The 19,603-nt window shown below is 61.7% G+C and overlaps 1 protein-coding gene across 1 annotated transcript in view; it reads left to right on the top strand.

Annotated features, from left to right (window-relative positions):
• The first annotated feature begins 1,048 nt into the window (after positions 1-1,048).
• Positions 1,049-19,603, top strand: part of TIMP2 (TIMP metallopeptidase inhibitor 2) — a 48,484-nt gene continuing 29,929 nt past the window's right edge. Inside the window, exon 1 of the mRNA XM_041725491.1 lies at positions 1,049-1,406. Within this exon, the coding sequence (XP_041581425.1) occupies positions 1,277-1,406 (130 nt within the window). The 5' untranslated portion in view covers positions 1,049-1,276. The remainder of the gene's footprint in view (positions 1,407-19,603) is intronic.

Genomic DNA, 19,603 nt, shown 5'->3' with positions numbered 1-19,603 from the left:
GACCTCCATTTATAAAAGGAATCTCCAGGAAGCTTCCCCAGGCCACCTAGCCCCCCCACCCCCACCTCAGGGGCACTGGTGGGCAGGGGTCCCTCCTTGAAGTGCACCAGGCCCCAGTTCAGGGACCCCCAGGGGTGGGAAGTGTCTGGCTCCTGTGCCAAGCTGGAGGGGAAGGGGAAGGGGAAAGGGAAGGGGAAGGGGAAGGGGAAGGGGAAGGCAGAAGGGAAGAGGGGAGGGAAGGGGGAGGGAAGGGGGGAGGGAAGGGGGAAGGGAAGGGAAGAGGGGAGGGAAGGGGAGGGGGAGGGGGAAAGGAAGGGGGAGGGGGAAGGGGAAATGAAGGGGGAGGGGGAGGGGGAAAGGAAGGGGGAGGGGGAAGGGGAAAGGAAGGGGGAGGGGGAAAGGAAGGGGGAGGGGGAAGGGGAAATGAAGGGGGAGGGGGAGGGGGAAAGGAAGGGGGAGGGGGAAGGGGAAATGAAGGGGGAGGGGAAAGGGGAAATGAAGGGGGAGGGGAAAGGGGAAATGAAGGGGGAAGGGGAGGGGAAGGGGAAGGGGAGAGGGAAGGGGGAGGGGGAGGGGAAGAGAGGGAAGGAAGGGTTAGGGGAGGGGGAGGGAACGGGAGGGGGAGGGGGAAGGGAAGGGGAGAGGAAGAGGGAGAGGGAAGGGGAAGGGGGAAGGGGAGGGGAGGGGGAAGGGGAGAGGGAAGGGGGAGGGGAAGAGAGGGAAGGAAGGGTTAGGGGAGGGGGAGGGAACGGGAACGGGAGGGGGAAGGGAGGGGCAGAGGAAGGGGGAGGGGAGGGGGGAGAGGAAGGGGGAGAGGAAGGGGGAGGGGCGGGGCGGGGCGGGGCCGGGGCGCTGCGGGGCCAGGTGCGCGGCGCAGGGCCCGGACGGTCGCGGGTCCGCGCACAACAAAGCGGCGTCCGGGGGAGGGCGGGGGCGCGGGGCGGGGGCGGCCGGGAGCTCCCGGAGCCGCATTGGCCGGCGGCCACCGGGGGGCGGAGCCGCCCCGCCCCGGAGCGCGATAAAAGGCCGGCCCGGCCCGCGCCCGCAGCGCACGCATCCGTGGAGGGAGCGCAGGCCCCGGTGCCCGCCGCCCCCGCCCCGCCCCCGCCCCCGCCGCCGCGCCCCGCGCCCCGCGCCCCAGCGACCCGGGAAAGTTAGCGCGGGCGAGCGCGGGCCCGGTGCGGAGGGCGGCCCCGGAGCGCCCCGAGGCCAGCGCCCGCACACCCGCGGCGGCCGAGCCCCGCGCCCGCGCCCCCGCCCCCGCCCCGCCCCCGCCATGGGCGCCGCGGCCCGCAGCCTGCGCCTGGCGCTCGGCCTCCTGCTGCTGGCGACGCTGCCGCGCCCGGCCGACGCCTGCAGCTGCTCCCCGGTGCACCCGCAACAGGCGTTCTGCAACGCGGACGTAGGTGAGCACGGCGCCCCCGGCCCCCCCCGCCCCCGCCCCGCCCCCCGCGCCCCCCGCGCCCCCCGCGCCCCCCGCGCCCCCCGCGCCCCCCGCGCCCCCGCCCGCCGGCGCCCACGCCCGCCCGCGGCCTCGGCCTCCCGGAATCCTGCAAGTGGACGCCAGGGTCGCACTTTCTTTCTCCCCTCGCGGCTCCCTTTCTTTGCGTCTCCGCCGAGATGCTTCTCAACCTCAAAATTCCACCGAAATTCCTCCGCAGCCCCAGCCCCAGCCCCAGCCCCAGCCCCAGCCCAAGAAGGGAGCCAGGGAGCGGACCGGGCTTGGCAGGCGGAGGGCCCGGGGATGCCAGCGCGGGGGGCGGGGAGAGCGGGGAGAGCGGGGACGCGGCGCGCTGGGGCAGGCCTGGCCCGGGCGCGGGAGCACGGGGACCCCCGAGAAACTTTCACGGCCGAGCGGGAGCTGGGCTCCGGGCCCGGGGCTGGGAGGGGAAGGGCTGGCCGCTGAGCTCGGGCCTCTCCCCCCAGCCCGGCTCGGGGCTCACCTTGGCTTCGGCTGGGGCGGAGAGGGGAGCCTCCCGGCTCTGCCCAGGCTCTGCCCAGGCTCCCCGGGCGCGCAGGGGCAGCCCCGAAGGGCAGCCGGAGCCCCTGGCCCGCAGGGGGGCCCTGCGGCCAGGCCCGGCGGGAGGAGGGTCCCGAGAGGCTCGCTGCGGGGACCCCTTTCTCAGGACATCCCTGCACACTGGAGACTTGGGGCCAAGTGGGGCTGCGTGGCCGCGTAGAACCCTCAGAAAATGTCTCTCATCCTCTGCACCCCTCGGCCCTCAAAGGTGGGGGTGAGCCCATTATTTGTTCCAATCCTGGATCCTTGCAGGGGCCGGAGACAAGTGGGGAGAAGGTGGCAGAAATGGGAGGAACCAGCTGGACCCCAGGACCCCAGAGGTTTCCATCCAGGCCTCCAGCTGCCCTGGCGAGGGTCAGCCGGGATTTCCCGGGGCGAGTCTAGTTTAGCCACAAGGACAGATGCACAGCAGGGGGGTCACTGCCCCGCACAATTGGCTTCTCAACAGGTTTATGTTGTGCTTCTAAGCCTCAGCCAGAGGAGCATCCGGGTGCCAGGCCAGATGCAGTGAGGCTGGCTGCCCTCACCTGTGCAGACTCAGAGCCTGGGGTCCCTGGGTTCCTCCTCTTGTCAGCCATGCCCTCCTGAGCTCCCCACAGCCCTTGGCCACACCCCAGTTGGCCCCATTGACCTGCCACTTGGCCCAGGAAGACCTCAGGTGTTCTTACCTGTGGGCATCACATGGCTCTGGCCATCTTGGCGTGGAACGAGGGGCCTGTGTGCTTGCAGAGGAGTTTTCCATAAACCCCGAGGCGGGGGACCTAAGTAAGGCTGGCTCCCCAACTTGGCTTGCCCAGCAGGTTTGAGGGCGATGCACGTTGGCCTTCCCCTGGGGTGTCCGCTGGGGTGTCCGCTGGGCGTCCGGGCCTGACCGGGCCCCTTTGCTGAGACACGGCCAGGCTCCTGCCCATGAAGCTGTAGGGCGGGATGGTCCCAAGGCCCAGAAGGAACCTCGTGAGGCGCTTGGGCTTGGTTCGCAGGAGCCTGCAGGAAGGGGCTGGGCCTCGGGTCCACCTCACACTCTTCGGCTGCTGGAAGAATTTCCAGCCGCTTCCTGGCCTGCCCAGTAAGCCGGGGCAGCAAAGGGTCAGGGTCGAGGAGCTTCAGCGAGCCTTCAGGTTCCTTCTTGCTGTGTGCGTTCCTCTCACCTCCGCCTGGATCTCCTGGCACGTGTGTCTCACTTCTTCGCATCCAAATCACTAAGGAGCCTAAACTTTGACCCCGTCCCAGCTCAGAGGCCCAGTCGGGCTGCGGACACCAGACTTGCACAGCAGAGCCCCGACTGTGAGATCCCTGTGCGCTGCACTGAATCCGCTAATGGGGGAGCCTCAAAACAACAGCGGTTGTCTCTGTCACAGCTGAGGCAGCCCGAAGTCCAAAGTCAAGGTGTCGGCGGGGTGGGCTCCTCCCGGAAACCCCAAGGCAGAGTCTGCTCCGGGTGTCTCTCTCCCCGCTCCTGCTGGCTGCCACCATCCTTGGCTTTCCTTGGCTTGTGGACACGTCACTCCAGCCTTTGCTCTCTGTCTTTACGTGGGTTTGTCTGCATGTGTCTGTCCCAATCCCTCTCTCGTTAGAAGGACTCCAGTCCCTGGGCATAGGGCCCACCCGAATCCAGCATGACCTTCTCTTAACTCCATCACATCTGCAAAGACCCTCATTCCAAATAAGGTCACCTGAGCAGGTTCGGGGTGGACAGGAGTTTTCAGGGGAAGCTCTTTTGGCTGAGCTGCCGCAGTTGGCCCTTCTGTGCTCGGTCAGCTTGGGACATGTGACGCCGAAACACCCAGCGGAAGCCCTGGGTGGCTGTGGAGTTCAGGTCGCCGTGAAGGCGGTGGTCTTTCTGTATCTGCTTCTCCTTTGAGGCCGCTAGTCCATGACTTTCTCCTGACGATCCCCCACTCTGAGAACCAAATGGACTGGGGCCCTTTGAAAGATGGCTCACGTCTGCGTCCCTTTGTAAATATAGAGAGTCTGGCCTGGGCCCAGCTCTCGCTGAGGGTTTTAAAAGCCTCACAGGTGGACCTTGTGCCACGAGGGCTGTGGCCCAGGGGCCCGTGAAGGGTGATGGCCTTGCGCACATTGGGGATACTGAGAGCTGACTGCTCACGTGGTGTGCTGGCTCCTTTAAGTGTTGGCGGGGTGCAGGCTTGGTGTCTACAAGAGGCAGTTGGCTTAAGACACCGTCGGATTTCTGTCTGTCTGTGTGAGCATTTCTGGGAGCTGGTAGGACCGGAACTGTGGTCGGCGAAGAGATTCATTATGAAGTCGTGAAATTCGGGTGAAGGGAGCGGTAGGTAAGAGGTGATCTGGGTCCTTCCTGGAAAACCTCATTCCCCGTCCTTTCCGGGAAAGCGAGGACAAGCAGGAAGTGTTTGCTGTCTCTGAGCAGGGCTCACGTGCGCTGCTGGCCTGACTCCTACCTCCTTGTGGAGCCCAAGGCCATCTCCTGCCCAGATCCCACACCCTGGCCAGAGACCAGCGTTGGGCTTGCTCTTTGGGCGGCCACCATGGAGGGAGCCTGGAGTCACTTAGCCAGCCCAGCGGCTTGGCAGATCTGGGCCGTGTGAGCCAGTTTCTGGAGTCACGGGTAAATCCAGGAGGTCCCTGGGCCAGCAGAGTAAGATCTCACTTCTGGCCTGGGTGGCGGTGCCCATGGCCATGCTACTCCCCCAGAATGCCCACGATGGCATCTTTCTCAGTGTGTTCCCATCTCCAGACACTGCTCTGCAATCCCGCTGGTGATCTCCAGCCCCAGGTGGAGAAGGGCCCACAGCCAAGGCCGTTCGCTGGTCGCCAGGGCGAGCAGGCCAGCCTCGTGCGTGCACTGTTGGAGGCCACACCGTGGCCACCTGCAGAAAGCACGCACCATGCATTCAGAAACGGCTGTGTCTTCACCAGACACACTTGCTCGGGAAGAGCGAGGCAGATGAGACGCCTGTGAGTTGAGTCGGGCCTTCCGTGCATGGGGGCCGGGAGGGGGGCAGGGCTTCTGGAGAGGCCTCATTGATCTGTGTTCCCAACATCCTTGCTTTCCTATCGGGCTGTGTTTCGACAAGCCCTTATGGAGCCCTTATAGCCGGCTCGGCTCCATGGGACATAAGGAAGAAGCAGGACATTAGCCTGTCCTCGGGAGGGGGAGCACCAGACGCCAGGGCCAGGCAGCGTGGAGGTGCGCAGGGTGGGCACAGACCTGCAGACCCCAAGCCCGACGGCCAGGGTGTGGTCTAAAGTCAGAGAGACTCAAGGTGTGTCAGGCCAATGATAAACGAAGTAGCTGTGTGAAAGGGGGAATGCGGTTTTGGGATCAGAGGTGTAGAGGGTGTTGAGGGGAGGGGACTGTGGGCAGACTGGAGCCCCTGGGCCCAGTTTTGGTCAGCTGGGGATGCGCTCTCCCAGGGGAGTGCCTAGAACCTGAGCTGCTGGGGTTGGGAAGAGATGCGCCCTGGACACAGGCGTGGAGGCCGTGCTGGGGTGTGGCCTATGGCTGCAGGGAGCTCTCCCCACGCCGTGGTCCCTGCCTGTGATCTGAGGACATGCTGCCAGCCTCCAGCCAGGACCCGCTTGGTCCTCGGGAATTTGCGGTCATGGCCTGTGGTCCGTGAGCTGTAGGCGTGGGCGTGGGCACCTGCCTGTCCTCCCGGCTGTCTCAGCTGGGTTGCCAGGCAGATGTCCATGCAGGCTGCGTGGTCCAGATCCGATGGCAGCACTTGGGCATTGAGAGTAAAGATGTAGACAACTCCCAGGCTTCCAGGGTTGAGCCACCCTCGTCCCAGTGCAGAACCACTGATGTGATACCCGACTGCTGCAGGTTCCCCTTGGGTTCCAGATTGGCTAAGAGATGTGGCTGGAGGGCCCTGGCAGCCTGGAGGATGCAAAACACAGCAGGAGAAAAAAAGGCCTGGAGGAGACAGGAGAAGGAAGAGCAGCGTGGTGGGTGGGGTCCATGCTTCTCCCCTGCCCGGGATGCTCCCTCTCTCTTCCGCACGTGTGCATCCACATCCACACACACACACACACACACACACACACACACACACACACAAGTGGCCTCATAGTGAGGATGGTCTTCCTGGGAAGAGAAGAGCAGAGCTGGGAGGGAAGTCAAGGTTGGAGAACCCTAACTCGGAGGACAGAGTTGGGGGAGACACATACCCAGGCACATCATCAGTGGTGGCAGCGTGGGGATGCGCTGGGCAAGGGGACCACCTGCGCAGGCAAGAGTGAGAGAGAGTTCTGGGTGCAAACCAGGCCAGAGAGGAGGGCGAGGGGCCAAAGGACACCACTCTGGTTTATCACATGCAGTCTGCATCCCCTCCCAAGGGCCCCTGGTGAGCCATTGAGGGCATGCACCTGTGGGTGACAGCCAGGTGGCCCAGGGCACTGGCTAAAAGGCAGAGTCTGAACTGGCGTCCAGAATTAGAGCCTCAGGGCCCACGTGGGCGGGCAAATTGGTATTTCTAAGACGGTCCAGGTGATTCTGACGCCCGCCAAAGTTTGCACAGAGCCGTTGTCTCCAACGCAGGCTACACCCCAGACACTTGTGGTTTGAGACGAGAATGTTGTAGGTATTTAGCACAGACGTTGATAGCTCCAAGTGTATGTAATGGTAAATGGACAGGTAGGCATGGAGACTGCTTGGCCAGGCCTCTGCCTTGGTGCTGGAGGGTCTGAGCGAGTATGGAGAGCGAGGACCAGGGGTAAGAGGGTCGACGAGATGCCCCAGAATCGGGAAGGAGAGGTGGCTGAGGGAAGTGGCAGAAGAAGTCTTCCAGGGATGGTCAGGAGCACCCGTGTCTCAGAGGGCAGGCAGGGTGAAGCTGGCACCCCCATCCAGAGCTCGGAGCTCCCGGGACCCGCTCGTTGGACCCCTGGGGCCTGACCTGGCTGGAACGCGGAGATCCTTCGGTGCCTCCATCATTGCGTGGATGTGCGGCTCCGGGCGGGTGGTGGTGGGAATACGCAGAGACCCAGAGGGATCCCATTTTGCAGCTGACAAAATTGTACTGCTCCCTGTGTCTGAGCAGTGTCCCGGGTCGGCTTCTGGAGACCCCAGCATGGCAGACTAGACAAGTGTTTATTCTACAAACCAAATTGAGGGCAGCCCGGTGGCTCAGTGGTTAAGTATCAGCCGTAGGCTCAGGGTGTGATCCTGGGGTCCCGGGATTGAGTCCCACGTCAGGCTCCCTGCATGGAGCCTGCTTCTCCCTCTGCCTGTGTCTCTGCCTCTCTCTGTGTCTCGTGAATAAATAAAAACAAAAATCTTAAAAAAAAATAATTGAGGTGTAGTCTTTGTATGGAAGGATCCTATCCCGGGGTATATGGGCATCCATCCAAAGATAGATCGGAGGATGGTGGCAGGGGTGACATGAGTCTTGAGCCCTGAAACTGTAAGCAGAGCTCTGTGTGTGCACACACATACACACGCACGTGTGCATGCCTGGGTTTTCCAAGGCAGTGGCCGGGACTTCCACTGAATTCTCCAAGGGGTATGTGACCTCTAAGAGCTCAGTTGTTGCCACGTACAAAGTCTTCATACGGCCTGTAGGGGAGAGTGGAAGACGGTGAGAAGGGTCTGGAACCAAAGCCTGGGTGGCCCTGAGCCTGGGTGCAGAGTGGAGCTTGAGTCCCAGCAGCAGGACCCACCTGAGGGTTGTGAGGTGTGTGTGGGGGGAGGGTGTTAAGGGGTTCTGGTCGCCCAGGAGCAGGTGCACGCATGGGGTGGGGAGGGGAGAGGACTGGGGTCAGAAGGCAGATCTTGCAGCCGAGTGGGGGGTGGGCTCGTGGTTAGGGGTCGCCCCTGGGGTTTGACCTCGGCGCCCAGGCCTCCATTCCCTGTGTATTTGTGCTGGGATACGGTGAGCCCAGGGTCTGGATGGGAGAGTCTGTGGCTGTGGCTCCCCAGACAGTGGAAAATGTGTGAGGGGACCCGGAGGGAAGGGGAAGTGGAACGCGGAGCGGTTAGAAGAGTCAGCAGGAAGCCAGGACGCTTGACTTCCTAGGACAGGCCCGTTAGGGAGGCCACTCTGCAGCCCACCACGGCTTCGGGGAGGGCCTCGGGTTCCCCAGCCCGAATAGGACATGATTTACCTGCTTCCTAGGGTCGCGGCTGGAGGTCACAAGGAAGGGTGGGCGTGGAACACTTGGGACGGTGCCCCCAGGAGGCTCTGGGGTGTGCATGTGTGGAGGGTGGGTGCGTGGGGATCTCCGTGGGGGACCCTGCACGGTGCGCGCCTTCCCCACCCAACCCGAGGCCCGGCTGGGTGATGCATGGCACAGGTCGGGGGAGACATGGGGGGGGGGGGTTCTGGTGCCGCCGGGAGGCAGCGGGGAGCTGGGCGGGAAAGCTCCTTTGTTTCTCGTGAAGGGGGGGTGGGAAGCTGGGAACTCCGTCGTTAATAAGCGCTGAGTGCTTGCAAGTGGCTGCCGCACGTTGTCCCCGTTTCACAGAAGATCAAACTGAGGCACAGACGATGAAGCTCTTGCTCGGGGTCATGCAGCTCGTGAGCAGCCCGAGTGCGGACGGGGAGGTGTTAGTGGACGAGGCTGACCTTGGAGGCCCCGGGCCGCGGGGGCTTGACGGGGTGGCCGTGGCCCCCCCGGGGGTGGCAGGCGAGCAAGCCCTTAGGGATGAGCCCCAGAAATGAAGCGGACTCACATTTCCCACCTGGAAGGACGCTCGGAGGGTATTTGTTTTGGAAGCCCCCCCCCCTGCAGCTCGAGCGCTTTCCTGTCGCGGACGTTGTCCTTCTCTCCAACTGAGGCTGAGTCTGGGGCTGACGTACGTTTTGATAAAACCTTTGCCCACGTGTTGTCCGTTTCTTAAGTTCCCGGTGAGCATCCAGGTCAAGAAACAGAACATTGCTCCCCCGCCCTCCCCCAAGCCCTCTGCTTATCCCTCCTGGCCCTAAATTCCCCTTTGCCTTGGGGTCACCACTGTCCAGCTTCTGTGTGGCAATTTACTGGCTTTTCTTTTTTTTTTTAAGATTTTATTTATTTATTTATTTATTTAATTTTTATTTATTTATGATAGTCACAGAGAGAGAGAGAGGCAGAGACACAGGCAGAGGGAGAAGCAGGCTCCATGCACCAGGAGCCCGATGTGGGATTCGATCCCGGGTCTCCAGGATCGCGCCCTGGGCCAAAGGCAGGCGCCAAACCGCTGCGCCACCCAGGGATCCCTATTATTATTTTTTTGAAGATTTTATTTATTCATGAGAGAGACAGAGGCAGAGACACAGGCAGAGGGAGAAGCAGGTGCCCAGCAGGAGCCCGATGCAGGACTCGATTCCAGGACCCTGGGGTCACTCCCTGAGCCGAAGGCAGACGCTCAATGGCTGAGCCACCCGGGTGTCCCACCGGCTTTCCTTTATATGGTTTTATTGCTTATCTGTGTGACGTTATTTCACGGAGAAGCGCGTACACATTTAAATGCACGTGTAGGGACAGGTCTGGAAGCGTGTCCGTCACAATTCTCAGCAGTGGGTGAGATCAAGGGCAATGTTTCTTTCTCTTTTTGTTTATCTGCGTTGTCTAAATGTTGTTGGATTAGCATGTGGCAGGTGGGTGATTATGTCACTGGTGAAAGGCACGGAGGACAGAAATGGAGGGGTGTGCAGGGGTGAGGGTGGGGGCGGGCGGCAGAGCGGCCCCCACGTGGTGGGTGAGGGCGCTGAGCCTGGGCGGGCCCATCTGTCCCTGTCCCTGTCCCCACCAGGCCGAGCCCCGGGCCCAGTCGGGAGGGCCGGCTGCCTGGCGCTGCTCCCCTCGCCCTTCGCCCGCTTGAGGAGCAGGGGTGCCGACTGACCCCGACACAGCGAGTGAGCCCAGCCCCCTGTTCTGGGCCCTGGAGCCCGGAGCACAGTGGCCCGTGATGAGACCGGGATGAGCTCCAAGGCTTCCTGCTGGGGAACGTTCCGTGGGTGGAGAGACCCTGAGAGCTCCTCGGCCTGGCCCCAGAGCAGGACCTGGCTGGGCTCGGGGCTCTGCCGGTCTCTCCGATCTGTAGCGTGGGGGGCCTGGTTGGGCCTTCCTGGCAGCCCCTTCACAGACCCGGCTGAGCACAGGGGCGGGGGGGGCTGGTGCCCGCATCAGGCTTTGTCGACGCCCCTCTGCTTCTACCCAAGGGCCCTGGTTAGGAATCCACAGCTGATTCTTTACTGAGGGCAGAATGAGGCAATGGACCGACGTCTTAGAGGAAAAAAAGTAGAAGAAGGTATTGGGAGAAGAGCCGGCCAGGACTGGTTCTGAATCCTGATTGTGTCTCGGCTCCCTCTTCGTGCGGGCGGGATCACACTTGTGATGCTCGTACATCTCTGACGAGTGAGCAGTGAGCTTGGTGTGGAAGCCAGGGAGCCCCGAGGGCCGTCAGCCCCCCACCCCCACCCCGCACCCCAGCGCCCCCGGAACTCCGTGACCCGGCTCGCTCGCCGATCCGTCCTGGAGCTCCTTGCAGGGAGGCCGCGGGTGGAGCAGGGACGTCCACCTCCCCCGTCCGTTCCCGGCCGGCTCCTTCTTGCTCTCTCCGGCCTCCGTCCAGCAGGGAGTTCAGGGCACGTGGACGGACAGACGGCTCCGGGGCAGGCCCGTGACGGGAGGGATCACAGCCCCAGAGGCGATCGCACCTCGGGCGCTCTGCGGCTCGCCTTTGCTGTGGTCACTCCCGGTGGGTGCGGACTCGCTGGGCTCAGTCGGCTGACCCTCCCCGGGGCTGTGACGTGCCCGAGAGTGGAAAGCCAGGAATGTGTTGCAGGCAGAGATGTGGGGCGGTGATGCCGCAGGCCTGCGAGTCTAGCGTGCTTGCACGTACTCAGGGGCACCTGCGCTCACGTCAGCACCAAGGGCCTCCAACACTGAGGATGACCTGAGCCTTTGTCCATGGTCACGAGGCTCCTGGGTGTCCCGGAGTAACCCTGGCTGGAGGCTAGAGTCCAGGGTGCTTCCAAGTGATGGCCCTCCCCGGTCACCAGCTGGGGGAGAGAGGACTCGGGGTCCCCTGTGGGCTGCGGGTCCACGGTGGATTGTTCTGCTCAGAGGAGAGAACCCATTTCAGGGGTAGCATAATGACCCTGTGGCTTGGGGGGGCAGCACGCAGGTGCCTTCTTTTTCAGCAAAGGGTTGTTTATTGGACATGTGAGCCCGGTTCGCTCCTGGGGGCTTTTCTGTACAGTGTGCAGCCCTCCTAGCATCTCCCCTTCCATCCCTCATGGTCTCTGGGAGAGAAAAGGACCAGCCTGGCATTTCCGGGGTGAGGTGGGGTGGGGTAGGGTGAGGGTGGGGGGCGGGAGTGGTGCCAGCGCGGAGCCAGGCTTGTGTGCCGCCCATCCCGGGGTCTCCGTTGCGACATCTCGTCCCCTTAGCCCAGGTGGGCCCAGGACAGAGCACGAAGGAGCCGCTCTATGGCAGGGTCTTTGCTGTTTGTGCATCATTTCTGGAAGGCGGGGATTGAAAACACAAGGCACGTCAATCCCAGTCGTACGGGGTGGGGGTAGGGGGATGAGAACATCGCCGGTCTAGGCGTTTCCAGCGCAGAAGGACCTCCCATCGATTCTGACTCACGAGGACTCGGGCAGGTGAGACCCGTGTCCCGTCCTGTGGCTGGGCGTGGAGGGAGGACTCACCCAAGGTCATGCCGCCGAGGGCCCTTGCCAGGAATCCAAGGAGCCCGGTCCTGGCACGAGTCTCTGGAAACAGGACTGGATGTCACAGCTCTGGACTTCCCATTGCTCGGTTCATCTGGCCCCAGGGCTTGTTGTCCTTGGAAGGGCTCGACTGCGGGCATATCCTGTGTTACGCGGCGCAGCGCAGAGGCTTGGAAGGGCACGCTGCCCCCTCGAGGGCTTTAACCATCAGTCCCCCCTCTGATCAAGCAGCCCTGTGTGTAGGAAATAACTGAGGACGCGTGCTCGCCTCTGGTCAGGAGGATATCCATCCCCGGGTCGTTTGTCTTAGGGAAACCGTGGAGACACCTACACGTGCAGCAGCAGGGGGACAGTTAAATAAATCGCAGCCTCGGACGCCCCGCGGGACCAAATGGTGTACAAGTTTTTTTTTTTTTGACCTCACACATTGAGATAGAAGGTTTGGGGGGGCACTTAGACTTTCACAAGCATGTGTTTCCTTAATTCTCCTACGATGCGCGTGAACGATCCGTGTAATCTTGAAAGTTGCAGCCCGCTGGTCGCGGCGCGGTAGCAGGGCCCGGGCTTTCCAGAGCTGGGGGCCGGGGAGGAGGGACCGTCGGCAGAGGCGAGGATGGGAGCTGCCGTCCGGGAATCGGGGCGAGGTGCTGGTGGGAGCACCGACCGGGCGAGGAGAAATGTCCTCGCTCCAGAAGCGGCGCGGAGAGGACGGCCCTGGTGGCCGTGCAGGGGCGTTCCGGGAGGTCATCGGGCGCCCTGTGCCACTTGGATGCCGTGTTCATCCAGCACGCCCGACGCCCCCCAACCCCTGACCTTGTCCCTCGCTGGGGGGCGGGGACCCAAGACCACGCCTCAGAGGCCCAGCGGTTGGGGGGTGTTCGCTGCAGAGTGAGAAGACTCTGCACTCACAGGACCAGGAAGAGGGGCCCTGACAAAAGTGGGTGGAGGTGGGGGGCTGTGGTTGGGAGCTTCCCGTGGGAAGAACGCGTCCCGGGGCCCTCCCAGCCCCACACGGAGACTTTCGTCTCCAAGATTCCCACGCTTCGGCCAAGGTCCCGTAATTAACATTCTCCTCTCAAGGAACCAAACCCCGGGATAGGTCACTTTGACTTCCTAGGGTCCAAGTCCTGCTCCTCAAACGAAATTTCTTTTTTTTTTTTTTTTTAAGATTTTATTTATTTATTCATGAGAGACACAGAGAGAGGTGGAGACACAGGCAGAGGGAGAAGCAGGCTCCCTGCAAGGAGCCCGATGCGGGACTCGATCCCAGGGCCCCAGGATCACGCCCTGAGCTGAAGGCAGATGCTCAAGCGCTGAGCCGCCCAGGTGTCCCCGAAATTTCTTAATTGTGAGATTCTTGGAGGGTGCCCCTTGCCCGAGAAACGAGGGCAGGCACGTCTGACTTCTTATTTTGGGTGGGTGTGTGGCGCAAGGGGGCCTGGGGCCCTTCTCTCCCGCCTCCGGTCGGTTCCGCTCAGCAGTGGCATCCTGGAGGAGTGTGTGACCCCAGCCTGAGCAGGGAGCAGACCCCTGCTGGGGGAGGGGGGGACGGGCCGCCAGCACCCCGGGGATCCCTGACTTTGATGTGGGACCACTCGGAGGGGAGGAGCTGGGGGGGGGCACGTGCCGCTGGGCTGGGGCAGGAGGGACATTTTCACCAGGGAGCCCCCTCCCTGAGCACCCCCGGGGTGCACGCTGCAGGATCCCTTCATCACCCCTGCACGTGGGCCATCCCCCATCCCGCTCGCCCCCCGCTCCGTGCACGGCCACGGCGGTCCTGAGCCAAGTCTGTGTGGTTGGCGGGCCCGCAGCAGGTGTCCTGCCAGGCGCTCGCCCTCTGGCTGGCTCGTCACTGTCCCTGACTTCACCCCTGCTCTGATGTCACAGGCCAGCAGCTGTGTGGTTGCCGCGGCGGCAGCCTGCCCGTGGCCCACCAGCTGGGGCAGACACCGGGCTGCTGGTGGACGTGGGGAGCTGCGAGTCCAGCCTGCTCTGGTCAGTGGGCCCCGGAGACCCCCGTGCAGGCCGTCCGAGGTTCCTGCGGTGCCCACCCCTTACCTGCTGTGGGGTGCCCGGCCGTTGGGGGAGGCTCCTCCAAGGGCCTTGGGGAGTGGGCCCGTCAGGCTGTCCATCGGGGTGATTGATGGTTAAACCTACACATTTATAAGCCCCTGCCCCAGGATTCGGGTGCAAAATCTGCCGTGGGGCCTGACCAGGATTTCTGTTCTACCAACACCAACCCCCCCCCCCCCACCCCCGGCCCCCTGTGATTCTCAGGCAGCCACTCCAAAACCCAGCCGGCCTTAGGATCCGCCACTCTGGAACTTAGAGTCAGGCAGTGGGCGAAACTCGCCAGGCCCTGGGCGGCACAGTGGGTGTCACAGAGTGTATGTTTAGAGGCGAGAACTCGGAGAAACGGAGTTAAAAATGTTTCTGATGTTTGTTTTATCCGGGCTTGGCTTGGATGCCTCCAGTGATGGGTGTCTCACTACCTACCAAGTCAGCCCAATGATATCAAGACAACCCGGTAGAACGTGCTTCTTTCCACCTGGCCGGTTTCTGCCTCCCTGTAATGTGTTCTTGGTCTAGCTCGGTCACCCGGAGACACACGCAGTAAGTACCATCCTCTTTCCGCAAGCGGCGTGCCGAGCACTTGGGCGTTTCTAACGATGATGCGTGCTAGCGGCTAGACCGCGATGGGTGCCCTTGTTACTACCACTCCGCAGAGGAGCAAGCTGAAGCAGCCGGAGTTAGGAAACTTGCACCAGGTCGCACGGTTAATACTCTGAACCACCGCATTGAGCTTTTCTAGACTTTTCTATCACCTGCAGGCTCCACCCCAAACATTCTTGGCTCCTGAGGACTTCTTCCTGGGACGGGTTTTTCATTCTCCTCCTGAACTTGGGCCACGGCCTCTTCCCCCACCCTCGTTGAACACGCTCTGGTTTTTCTGAATTCTTTCTGGGAAGTCCGACCTCCCCACGGTTCAGGTTTTCTCGTCGTGTAGTCGTCAGTTACTGTCTGTTTCTCAATTAGGTTGATTCCCGAACATTCCAGTGGTTACAAACATCCCCCCCACCCCGCGACGTTGTCTAAGTAGACATTGCTAGCTGGCCACGCCCTCACCTCTTTGGGTTTGTTTAGATGCACGTATGTCAGCTGCGTGGGCCTGGGCCCCATCACTTGTCTTTTTATTTATTTTTTTTATTTTTTAAATTTTTATTTATTTATGATAGTCACACAGAGAGAGAGAGAGAGAGAGGCAGAGACACAGGCAGAGGGAGAAGCAGGCTCCATGTACCGGGAGCCCGACGTGGGACTCAATCCCGGGTCTCTAGGATCGCGCTCTGGGCCAAAGGCAGGCGCCAAACCGCTGCGCCACCCAGGGATCCCTTTTTTTTTTAAAACATTCTATTTATTCATGAGAAACACAGAGAGGCAGAGACACAGGCAGAGGGAGAAGCAGGCTCCATGCAGGAAGCCCGACGTGGGACTCGATCCTGGGACCCCAGGGTCACGCCCTGAGCCAAAGGCAAATACCCAACCATTGAGCCACTCAGGTGTCCCTCTCTTGTCTTTTTTAATTTTTTTTAACGATTTTATTTACTTATTCATGAGACACAGAGAGAGAGGCAGAGACACAGGCAGAGGGAGAAGCAGGCTCCACACAGGGAGCCCGATGTGGGACTCGATCCCAGGACCCCGGGATCACGCCCTGAGCTGAAGGCACATGCTCAACCACTGAGCCACCCAGGAGCCCCGAGCATCCGACTCTTGATTTTGGCTCAGGTCGTGATCTCAGGGTCCTGAGATTGAGCCCCGTGTCGGGCTCTGTGTTCTGAGTGGAGTCCGCTTGAGATTCTCTCTCTCTCTCTCTCTCTCCCCACCTACCCCCCCATGCCCCTCCCCTTGCTCTCTTGCTTCCTCTAAATAAATAAATAAAATCTTAAAGAACAAATCTTCTGAGCCGTGGGGGGTGGGCCGGGCACCTCCAGCAGCGCCGCTGGCTCTCCGGGCCCGTGGGCACTTGAGTTCTGGATGTCCGCAGCAGGACTTGGTACATTTAGAGTCACACCCTCGTGTACGTGACTCACAGAAGAGCCTGTCCGTGCCCCGGGCCACAGACTCCCGTTTCTTTAGACCCGGTTTTTATTTTTTATTTATTTTTTATTTTATTTTTTATTTCTTTTAAATATTTATTTATTTATTTATGATAGACATAGAGAGAGAGAGAGAGGCAGAGACACAGGAGGAGGGAGAAGCAGGCTCCATGCCGGGAGCCCGATGTTGGACTCGGTCCCGGGACTCCAGGATCGCACCCTGGGCCAAAGGCAGGTGCCAAACCGCTGAGCCACCCAGGGATCCCCCTAGACCCCGTTTTTAACGCGCGCCCTGTGTGGACGCCAGACCACAGTAGGTAGGAGCCGTTGGGGAAAAAGGAGGCTCGGGCACTGTCGCTTGTGTCCGTGTCTCACAGCTGGGGAGGAGGACACCGGGCGCTATGAAGCGTCGGCCTGTAGAACCCGGGTTGTATCCTGGGGTCATCTAGTGCGGGGGCTACTCTGTCCTACATAGCCTGTTTCCTTTCTTTCCTTTTTTTCTTTTTCTTTTGGTCCCACGCGTTTTAAAAGCTCTAGAGGGATTCCTTATGTCCTTAGTCCCAAAGGTGATCTGGAGTGTTCCGAAAAAGTTCTCACTCCATCTGTTCTGTGAACTCTCGGAAGACAGAGATGGTTAACCTGACACATGAAAGAGTGAGCTTTAGTTATGGGGAGACGTTCCCCGGCTGTGCCAGCTGATGGGCACCTTTCTGTGTCTATTTTTATATGTTTCAAAGAAGCAGGGCTTTGCCGAGTCTGTCGGCCTTTGGAGAGAAGCAGGAGCGTTTCTCTGGTTGCTGCAGGGGTCGGGGGGCAGCCTTGGAGGAGGGGAGGGACCGGACCTGGCTTGGGGAGCTGCGGGCAGGGTTGAGGAGGTTTCTGTTTGTGGGAGAAGAACCCACATGAGCACATTGCTGGCCTGGACCTGGGTGTGGGGACGGGGGTGGCCTCTGGGACCCGCAAGGAGCCATGCTGGGGAGGAGGCCCAGATTGTGGGCTGCCGGCACGTGCACAGGCCCATGGGCCAGGGATTGTTGACCTTGTTGGGAATTGCCCCGGGTTGCTGGTGTGCTGACCAGGCTCTGGGCTCCTACCTACAGAGGCTAGTATGGGGTCCATGTGGGGCAGGGCCTGGGAATCTGGATTTTTTAAAGATTTTATTTATTTATCCACGATAGAGAAAGAGAAAGAAGCAGAGACACAGGCAGAGGGAGAAGCAGGCCCCATGCCGGGAGCCTGACGTGGGACCTGATCCCGGGACTCCAGGATCATGCCCCAGGCCAAAGGCAGGTGCCAAACCACTGAGCCACCCCGGGATCCCCTGGAATCTGGATTTTTAAAAAAGATTTATGTGTTTGACAGAGCATGAGCAGGGAGAGAGGAAGGGGCAGAGGGAGAAGCAGATTCCCCTGCTGAGCTGGGAGCCCAACATGGGACTCGATCCCAGGACCCCGAGATCCCGACCTGAGCTAAAGGCAGCTGCTTCACCGGCCGAGCCCCCTAGGTGCCCTGGGAACCTACATTTTACATGGCAGCTGAGCTGACTGTGAGGCCCGTGGCCTATGGATGGTGCTCGGATGCCCACCAGCATGGGCAGCACAGCACCAGTGCAGACGCCACTGGCTGAATTGGTTTGGTGGCTGTGGCTGTAGCCATGTGTGCGGAGGCGGAAGGCTTGGGTTGGGGGCAGGGGGGCTGGCAGAGAGCCTGATGGGGAGTCTTTTCGGGGGGGAGGGCTCAGGTGGGGAGGAGGTGGGTGGAGACGCGGATACCAGGTCAAGCCGTCTGCCAGGACTGCGGGACTCAAAAGTGTGGTCCTGGGGCCAGAGCCGGACCCGCTGCATCAAAACAGGACTTTTATCAAGATCCAGATGCTGCATCTTGGCTTTTGATGTGCAAGTGAAATACGTGAATGAGAAAGGGGAGGGTGGTTCATTCGATGAACTCCAGTAAGAGCACCCCCCACCCCCAGAGCCCAGAGGCTGAGCTGAGCGCCTCTCACGGTGGTGGGAGGTCAGGTGATAAGGTCACCCCAGGACAGAGTCCTGGCTCCCAGCTCTGACCTCCCTCGGCTGCAGGTGCGGGACTCAGATCAGGGGCCGGCCCGCTTGGGTTTGAACCCTTGCCGTACTGCTTATGACCTGTGTGCCCTTCAGCAAGTCACTTAACCTCTCTGAGTCTCAGTTTTCCCCTAAGAAAGTGGGGATGGGAGTAGAGCTCCCCTGCCGGGGTGAGACCAGGCGAGAGGGACGGCCTGTGCCACGAGGGCCTGCGTCCCTGAGGTCTTCATGGTGATCCGTGTCCTGTCCATGCAGCAAGCTCCGTTTTGCCTGCACGTTACCTCGTCTGTGAAATGGGCACAGAGAAGCTCTCGGATCATATAGTGGTGTGACTAGGGCACGTGCGAGGTGGGTGGATGCCCCATGTTCTCTGAGGGGTGTGGTGTCCCTGCGGGTCATCCTGACTCCGCCACCGTGGGCATCACTCTAGGGGGTCTGGGGCCCCACGAGTGCCCTGCAGGATCGTCACAACGGATGCCAACCGTTGGAGGGCCGGGGGCTCTGTCCTGACCAACTGCCACCGCTTAGCCGTGGCCAGCGCACCTGCAGGCTCTGAGACCCCCCGTGAGGCACGTGGGCAGCTTCCAGAGTGTCACCCCCTAGTGGCCCTGCGTGGGCAGCGTGTGCCCCTTGTACGCGGGAGGGGGCCGCGGGAGGGGGCCGCGGGGGCAGGTCGGGGAGCCTCGCGGCCTCTCACTGTGGCCGGTCCTGCTCACAGGCGTGAGGTGCCCTGGAGTCTGCGGTGGGCCTGGGGCCGGGCGCCTCCCCGCCGCCTGCCAGCGGGTCTCCCCAGCATCCTGGCAGGGGCCCGCCTCTACTGGGAGGCTGTTTGAGCGACCGCCCGGGGGTGGCCGCCGCACTGGGGCCACAGAGGGTGCAGGAGAATGGGCCCAGTGTCCACTTGGCGCGGGAGGCCAGACAGTGTCCACCTCGCCTCCCGTCTGCTGCTCTGAGTGGGGCTTGTGTCGGGACAGGGCCTGTGGTTTCCCTGAGGGGACGAAGGCAGCCGACGTGGGGCGGGCAGCCGTCCAGCTCGGGGGGAGCACGATTCCCAGACCAGAGAGAGAGAACCCCGGATGCTCAGGGTACTCTGGTCTCAAGTTAGCAAACAGGACGGGCGTGGAGGGAGGAGCTCAGGGGAGCCGGATGTGAGCCGAGGGAGGGCCAGGAGGCCTGTGCTGGGTGTCACAGGGTTGCCAGTTCCTAAACTGGGAGCTGACTGTAGTTTCTGGACTTTGTCCCCAAGATGTCTGTCCAGATGTTTTATGGTTTTGTCCATTTACATGTCTTTAGGAAACCCAACTCGGCGATCTTGGGGTGCCCACCTCTGTGGGCCTGGCTCAAGGCGATCAAGAGGGTTGGGGCGTGTCCAGGTTTTACTGACCGTCTCCAGGTGACAGAAGGTGGCCCGGCGGACCGCTGGATCTAGGGGTGCGGTTCCCCTTCTCTCCGGTGCCTTCCAGGGGAGCCGAGGGGACGTTCACAGCTCTCCGGACCTCTCCCCGCCTCTTTGGACACCACGGTGGCCATTCCCAGGGTGGAGGAAGCTCCGGCTTTGGCATCTGGGGCTCAGACCCGCACGCCCATCCTCCCCGCGAGCTGCGGAAGTGGTCCATCTGCTCCGCGACGGCCACCCCGGCGGGCGCGGACGGTCCCTCCCCGCAGCTCCCGCACGTGCGCCGCCGATGCCTGCTGGTGCTAACGTCTCAGGCTTCCTTAGCCGCGTGCCTCCCCGTTAGTCCAGTGTCTGTTTTGCTTGCCTTTTTCTTTTACCCCCCGTTTAAA

Source organism: Vulpes lagopus, chromosome 12, assembly GCF_018345385.1.
Source record: "Vulpes lagopus strain Blue_001 chromosome 12, ASM1834538v1, whole genome shotgun sequence".
Lineage (NCBI taxonomy): Eukaryota > Metazoa > Chordata > Mammalia > Carnivora > Canidae > Vulpes > Vulpes lagopus.
This window is presented reverse-complemented; position numbering and strand designations above follow the sequence as displayed.